Source organism: Chiloscyllium plagiosum, chromosome 30, assembly GCF_004010195.1.
Source record: "Chiloscyllium plagiosum isolate BGI_BamShark_2017 chromosome 30, ASM401019v2, whole genome shotgun sequence".
NCBI lineage: Eukaryota > Metazoa > Chordata > Chondrichthyes > Orectolobiformes > Hemiscylliidae > Chiloscyllium > Chiloscyllium plagiosum.
In genome coordinates, this window is record NC_057739.1 from 4524805 (window position 1) to 4533003 (window position 8199).

Consider the following 8199-nt stretch of genomic DNA (forward strand, 5'->3'; position numbering starts at 1 on the left):
GGGCCGAGTTCCCCAGTCTCTGTAACCGTCTCCGATCTTGAATGGTACAGTTGCCACACCAGGTAGTGATACATCCAGACAGAATGCTCTCGATGGCGTCCCTAGAAAAGTTGGTAAGGGTATTCACCATCATGCCAAATTTCCTCAGCTGCCTGAGGAAGAAGAGACGTTGTTGGGACATTGTAACCAGTGCATCCACATGAAGAGTCCAAGAAAACTTGTTGTGGATGACCACTCCCAGGAGCTTGACACTCTCCACTCGTTCCACCTCTGTGCTGTTAACGTGTAGGAGGGCATGAGTAACATCCTGCCGAAAGTCAATAATGAGTTCCTTGGTTTTGCTGGCATTGAGAGCTAGGTTGTTCTCAGTGCACCGTTTTTCCAGGTCTTTCACCTCCCGTCTGTGGTCTGTTTCGTTGCCATCTGAGATTTTACCAATTATGGTGGTGTCATCAGCGAACTTGTAATAATGAGCATTAGCCTGGTATTTGGTGACTCAGTCATGGGTCTAAAATGAGTACAGTAGAGGGCTGAGTACGCACCCTGAGGGGGCTCCAGTGTTGAATGTTAGTGAGCTTGAACAAATGAATGAATAAATTTTCACTGTTTTAAAACTCATCAATTGCTCAACAAAAAAAAATGGAAGCAATTTCATAACAATTACTACACCTTACAGCTGTTAGGATACTGGGGGAAAACTCCCATGACCATTTTCAAAATAACACGTCAGGATCTTCTACATGCACCGAAGATGCAATGACTGATCTAAAAGGGGCACCATCAGCAGTGTGGTAATGCTGCAGTGGAATGTCAGCCTGTGCTACAGAATCATACAATTCCTACAGTGTGGAAGCAGACCATTCAGCCCATCGAATCCACACTGACCCTCTGAAGAGCATCCTTCCCAGATCCACCCCTTATCCCATCCCTATAACCCTGCATTTCCCATGGCTAATGTACCGAGCCTGCACATCCCTGGACATTAGGGGTAATTTAGCATTGCCAGTCTATCTAACCTGTACATCTTTGGACTGTGGGAGGAGATCAGAGTACCCACGTGCAAACCCCACACAGACAGGGGCCACAGGGTGGAGCTGAACACAGGTGCCTGGCATTGTGAGTCAGCAGTGCTAACCGCTGAGCTACTGTGCCAACTCGACTATAGGCTCAAATCTCGAGAATGAGAATTGAACAGAAACCTCCTTACTCAGAAGTGAGTGGTCCACTACTGAACCACAAGTGGCAACTAATTTCTCCTGAAAGTTTTGTCTCCTTCATACAGAAAGGGAATATAGAAACAAAATCAATGATGAAGAGTGCAGTGATGAATGCAGGATTGCTTGAGATTTACATTGTAAATAGTTAATACTGGATTGAAGGAATCAATTTTGTAATCTTACAGATGCTTCCAACTTACTCTCTGACTTGTTTGTAATAGGATTTTTAATCAGATTTGCCACAATTTCAATTGCAAACAAAGATGGAGCAAGGGTAACACAGAATCTCTCTCCCAGCTTCTTATTCTTCAAATCCGGCAAGTTTGCGAAGGGCACCTTAGATTAGAGAAGATTTCAGTTAGATTGGGTGGGGGAAGGAAGGAAGGAAAAGTACGAGAGAAGAGTGAGCAGAATTATGTTAGCTGTTATTCAGGTAACCAGCAAATCATAGCATGAACAACATAGCAAGTCTGATAGGTATTACAAGATGAGTAATCGTAACAAAGGTACAATATATACAGTTCAACACGGTTTAGTTGAATCTAGCTCCAATCCTAGTTGATGCCTATACTTTTAGAACAGTGCATTTTTCTTATTAAATGTTTCCTGCTCCTATCAGACTGTCGAGAATCTAACCTTGGCAAAGGCTATATACTAGGCGAAAGTGAGGACTGCAGATGCTGGAGATCAGAGTCCCTGATTAGAGTGGTGCTGGAAAAGCACAGCAGGTCAGGCAGCATCTGAGGAGCAGGATACTGTCCCGCCAGTGAGACAATGACACTCAAAGTCCAAGGACTGGCACTATCTCAAGTACACCACTGTTCAAGCATTCCCACATTACCTACACACTGATAGGCACTGATGGCTGCTGGACTGACTGATGTACCATCTCATCAGCCTGGTCCCCGAACAGCAGAGGACACAGATGTCATGTCGCAAGAAACTGAAAAATAGGAGTTTGCATAGTCCCAGAGGAATGTTATGTATTCGAGAGAAAGAGAGAGAGAGAGAGAGAGAGAGAGAGAGAGATCACAGTTGGTGGTGAGTTTAACTGTGGAATTACTTAACCTTAGACAAAGGGCAAGGTTGAAAAGGCTGGGCCTTCATGGTGACCTCACCTGGTTTAGGAATTGAACCCATGCTGTTTGCATTACTCTGCATCACAAACCAGTTGTCCAGCCAACTGAGCTAAATAAATTGACATTAAAGGCCTTAAAATCTCACCAAGGTAGCCTTTCTCAGTTAGCACCTCATCGGCAACCTCCATCCACCAGGGACTACAGTGTATCCGTTGGGCCTGGTCAACCCCACAACCCGTTGCAACTAGGACCTGTAAAGTTTCCTTTATTTCTCTGCGCCCAATTATGATTATTTGAATAAGTGATACCCTACGTGATCCCAGCAATTCAAAAAGGCAGCTAACCACACCTTCTCAAGGGCAACTAGAGAGGGACAATAAATGCTGGCAGGTAGTGATGTCCAAATCCATGAATGAATAAAAAAGGGACCTGAGCACAACTGCAGAGCTTTCACGGACTGGAAACTTCGCCACACCTCAAGACAAAAGCAGAGTTCTCCAGGCAACTGAAGGCAGTGATGCAACACATACTCACAATGTAATGCATAAATGGTGGATAGAAACAGCACCAGAGATCACATAATTAACAGACACCAATGGTGTGAAGCTGCTTCAGTACCGTCAAGACCACCTATGGTGCAAGGCCCTAATCTGTTAAGAGACAAGCATGGAGGGGAGTTCACCATGGAATAAGTCAGTGCTCATTGGAAAGAACATTTTGACTACCTGCTTAAATGAGGCTCTGTCTTAATACAAACTGAAATAACTTCAGAGAGGCCAGTTTCCAGTTACCAAGTCACCTTTTATTTACATGTGGGGAATCCTTGACACTGATTCAGGTCCCTCAAAGCCAGTTTTCAGAGTGAACCGAACCTCTGACACTCCTGTTTATATCTGTCAGCTTCGCTTCCGCACCATTTGCGAGTTTGCAGTTTCACATTCCACATGCTTACTCAGGACCATCGCACCTACCCAAACTTTATACATCACTGGACCTGACCTCGTGTCAACGTGCTTCTTACCCACACAGGGCCATTCCCATAGTCCCTTATACCAAACTTTGTTTCCTGAAGTAAACTGCCTGTCTCACTCAGCAGAGTCTTGTGTCTGAAATTGGCATTACTGATACTGTTTCATCCTCCACCACCTCCCCCCCACCAACCCCAGCCCCCAACCACCTAAGGTGCGGAAACATCAGATTTAACTTGGTGTGGAGTCTTCTCCCCATTAGCAACTCAGCTGGAGTTATCCCTGTAGTTGCATGAGGAATGATCTGATAATCAAACAGGAATCTGGACAGTTTGGTATCTCGTGAAGCTGTAGGCTGTTTCTCTAAGCCTGCCTTCAAAGTTTGGACTGTCGCTTCTGCCAGACCATTGGATGACATGATGAATATCATCTGACTTTTGGAAATACTCAAATTCCTTGCTGATAAAGGATGGTCTGTTATCTGTGGCCAGCACTTCTGGGAATCCGTGTCTTGCAAAGGATGTGCTCAGTTTTTTCTAATCATTATCCCGGTGTTTGATGAATGAAATCTATGCACGTCTAGCCATCTTGAATGGGTATCCCCAATGACTAAGAACATTGAGCCCATGAAAGGGCTGGCACAGTCGACGTGCAACTGAGTCCAGGGTTTACCTGGCCATTCTCACAAATGTGAGGAGCTGCTGGCGTTAATTTTTGTTGGCACTCTGGGCACTGCCCCACCAGCACAGCTACATCTGCAATCAATCCTGGCCACCAGGCATAACCTCTTGCCAACACCTTCATTTTGGAAACCTCTGGATAACCCTGGTGCAGTTCAGCCAGTAGCTGGCGGTGACATTTGCTTGGACAATCACTCTTGCTCCAGATAACAATATACCATTCTTCAATGTAATCTGGTGTCTCCGGGTCCAAAAATGTTTCAATTTTAGTTGTGATGGTGCTTTGGCTTCCCCTATCACCACCAGCTGTTTCGGTTTGCCAGGGCAGGATCTTTCTCCACCCAAACTCTGACATTGCCTGCTGTGACTGCAAGGTTTCCCAGAAACTTTAAAACCATTGTGGGCTGTTTCAGTGGCAGTTCCACCAGCAATGTATCTGCCAGCTGGAGATGGCTCAATGCATCTGCATTCGATAGTTGGCCTCCTGGATGGTGTTCCAACTTGCAATTACACACACTTAATATTAGAGCCCACCACTGAATCTGGCCTGAAGCTATGGGCGGCCCTGCCTTGTCCTCTTTAAGCAGGTCTAGCAGGAGTTTGTGGTCCATTACTATTACAAATTTATATCCACAAAAGTGTTGGAGGAACTTCCTGACTCCAGATATGACCACCAAACCTCCCTTCTCTATCTGTGCGTATTTATGCTCTGCATTAGCCAAAGCTGGATGCACTGGCGATTGGGCATTCCTCTTCATGGGGCCACCATGAACTATTACTATTCCAATGCCATACTATTCCAATATCATATGTCAATACCAAGTTAAAAATCAGACAACCCCAGGCTATAGTCCAACAGGTTTATTTGGAAGCACTAGCTTTCAGAGTGCTGCTCCTTCATCAGGTGGTTGTGGAGTACAAGATTGTAAGATTGGGAAATATGATCTTGTACTCCACAACCACCTGATGAAGGAGCAGCACTCTGAAAGCTAGTGCTTCCAAATAAACCTGTTGGACTATAGCCTTGGGTTGTCTGATTTTCAACTTTCTGGATCAGTGGTGCTGGAAGAGCACAGCAATTCAGGCAGCATCCGAGGACAGGCAAAAACCTGATGAAGGAGCAGCACTCTGAAAGCTAGTGCTTCCAAATAAACCTGTTGGACTATAGCCTGGGGTTGTCTGATTTTCAACTTTGTACACACCAGTCCAACACCGACATCTCCAAATTGTGTCATTACCAGATCTTGCTTCACCGCGGTGTGCTAACAACTTAGGAGATGTTTCTTCACTTCCCTGAAAGCTATGATTTGGCCATGTGACCATTGTCAATGCTGACCCTTTTTAATTGTTGATACCAAAGTACCAGGATGGAGGAGAAAGTGAGGACTGCAGATGCTGGAGATCAGAGCTGAAAATGTGTTGCTGGAAAAGCGCAGCAGGTCAGGCAGCATCCAGGGAACAGGAGAATCGACGTTTCGGGCATGAGCCCTTCTTCAGGAATCAGAATGGAGGCCAGGTTGTGTGTGAACTTTCCATAATAATTCACCAGCCCAACGAAAGACCTATGGTCTGGTACAGACGTGGGAGCAGGGGGACCTTCGATGGCCCTTGCTTTCTCTTCTAATAGGTACATATCAGTCTTGTTGACTCTGTAGTCAAAGTAAGTCACTTGCAGTACCTAAACACAATTTTTTTCCTTCTAAGGCGTATGCCTGCCTGGGAGAAACACCTAACGACTACATCCAAGTTCTCAAAGTGGTCCTTATTGGACTTCTCTATTATTAGCATGTCATCTAGATACATGGTGACTTGGGTTAGACCTCGTAAAAGGTTCATCATTGTCTGCTATAAAATTGCACACACTGATAACACCCCAAATGGGCAGTCTTGTATACAAACTCTTATGGGTATTAACTGAAGCATATTTCTGGGATTCTTCATCTAACTACAATTACAAGTATGTATCGTTCATGTCCACATTTGTGAAGACTGCCTCCCTTCCGGCTTTATGAATGAATCCTCTATGCGAGGGATTGGGTATTTATCCAGCTGTGAAAAGCAGTTTACCTGGTTGTTTAAAATTCCCACAAAAGGCAAACCTATCAATAGCTCACCATCAGAACAACTGGCGCCACCCAATCTGCAAACTCTATGGTTTGATGATTTCTTTGTTTCTCAGCCTTCTGATTTCTGCCTCTAATTTTGCCTGTAATGTAACTAGCAATAGGCAGGCCTTGCAGAATCGTGGAATTGCTTCCTGATCACCATGCAAGATGGCCTTGGCTCCTTTGTATTGGTTAGGGGTAAATGTGGAGTAATAGGGTAGGGAAATGGGTCTGGGGAGTTACTCTTTGGAGGGTCGGTGTGGACTTGATGGGCCTAATGGCCTGTTTCCACACTGTGAGAAAGAATGGCGCTGGAAAAGCACAGCAGTTCAGGCAGCAGCCGAGGAGCAGGAGAATCTACGTTTCGAGCATAAGCTCTTCATCAGTAATGAAGGGGGCCCAAAGGGGCTGAGAGATAAATAGGAGGGGACTGGGAATGGGGGGGAAAGGTAGATGGGAATGCGATAGGTAGATGAAGGTGGGAGGTGGTGCTGATAAGTTGGAGTGGACGGTGGAGCGGATAGATGGGAAGGAAGATGGACAGGTAGGACCGTTCAAGAGAGTGGTGCCAAATTGGAAGGCTGGGACAAGGATAAGGTGGGGGAGATGAGGAAATCGGTGAAATTGACAATTGACCCCCTGTGGTTGGAGGGTCCCGGAGCGGAAGATGATGTGTTCTTCCTCCAGGCGTCGGGTGGCTAAGGTTTGGCGGTGGAAGAAGACTTGCATGCCCTTGACAAAGTGAGAGGGGGAGTTGAAGTGTTCAGCCACAGGGCGGTTGGGTTGTTTAGTGAGTGTATCCCAGAGATGTTTTCTGAAACATTCTGTAAGTTAGCATCCTGTCTCCCCAATGTAGAGGAGACCACATCGAGAGCAATCGGCACAGTAGATGACGTGTGGAGGTACAGGAAAATCTTTGTTGGATCTGATAGGATCCTTTGGGGCCTTGGACTGAGGTGAGGGGGGAGGTGTGGGCGCAGGTTTAGCACTTCTTGAGGTGGTATGGGAAGGTTCCGGGAGTGAAGGATGGATTGGGTGGAGAGGAGGCGTGGATTTAACAAGGGAGTCGCGGAGGGAATGGTCTCTGCGGAATGCAGATGGGGTGGGGTGGAAAATATGTCCCTGGTAGTGGGGTCTGTTTGTAGGTGGCGGAAATGGCAGAGGATGATGCATTATATCCAGTAGTTGGTTGGAATGGAAGGTGAGGACCAGGGAAATTCTGTTGTTGTTGCAATTGGAGAAGTGAGGTTCAAGGGCGGAGGTGCGGAAAGTGGAGGAGATGCACTGGAGGGCATCATTGACTATGTGGGAGGGGAAATTGCAGTCCTTGAAGAAGGCGGCCATCTGGAATGTTCTATGGTGGAATTGGCCCTCCTGGGAGCTGATGTGGCAGAGGAATTGGGAGCAAGGGAGAATATTTTTACAGGAGGCAGGGTGGGAGGATTGTACAATTCTATGATGACTGTCATAAAGAAGAGATGTTTCACAACCTAAGCTGTCCATACCTCTAATAATTATGTATACCTCTATCAGATCCACCCTCAGCCTCCTCTGTTCCAAGGAAAACAAACCCAACCTATACCGCCTGTCCTCAAAACAGACACCTCTCATATCAGACAACATCATGGTGAATCTCCTCTTCACGCTCTACAGCGCAATTACATCATTCAGATAGTGTGGAGACCAGAACTGCACACAATATTCCAGCTGTGCCCTAACCAATGTTTCATCAGTTGTAGCAAGCCTTCCTTGCTCCTATATTCTATGCCCCAGCTAATGAAGGCAAGCATCCTTTATGCCGCCTTCACCACACAATCTACCTGCACTGACATCTTCAAGGATCTATGGACTTATACACCAAGGTCCCTTTGTTCCTCAGAACTTCCTGAGGGCCTACCATTCATTGTGTATATCCTTCCCTTATAAGACCTCTTAAAAAGCATCATCTCACACTTATCAGGATTAAATTGGGAAAGAGGCAGCTCAAAGGTAGAAGACAGAAGGTGGTGGTGGAGGGTTATTTTTCAGACTGGAGGCCTGTGACCAGTGGAGTGCCACAAGGATCGGTGCTGGGTCCTCTACTTTTTGTCATTTATATAAATGATTTGGATGCGAGCATAAGAGGTAAGTTTGCAGATGACACCAAAATT

The 8199-nt window shown here is 46.0% G+C and overlaps 1 protein-coding gene across 1 annotated transcript in view; it reads right to left on the bottom strand.

Annotated features, from left to right (window-relative positions):
• The window catches only part of LOC122564642 (tetratricopeptide repeat protein 28-like), an 85785-nt gene that overhangs the window by 18755 nt on the left and 58831 nt on the right, over positions 1–8199 (bottom strand). Inside the window, exon 10 of the mRNA XM_043719733.1 lies at positions 1418–1553. Coding sequence (XP_043575668.1) covers positions 1418–1553 — 136 coding nt within the window. The remainder of the gene's footprint in view (positions 1–1417; positions 1554–8199) is intronic.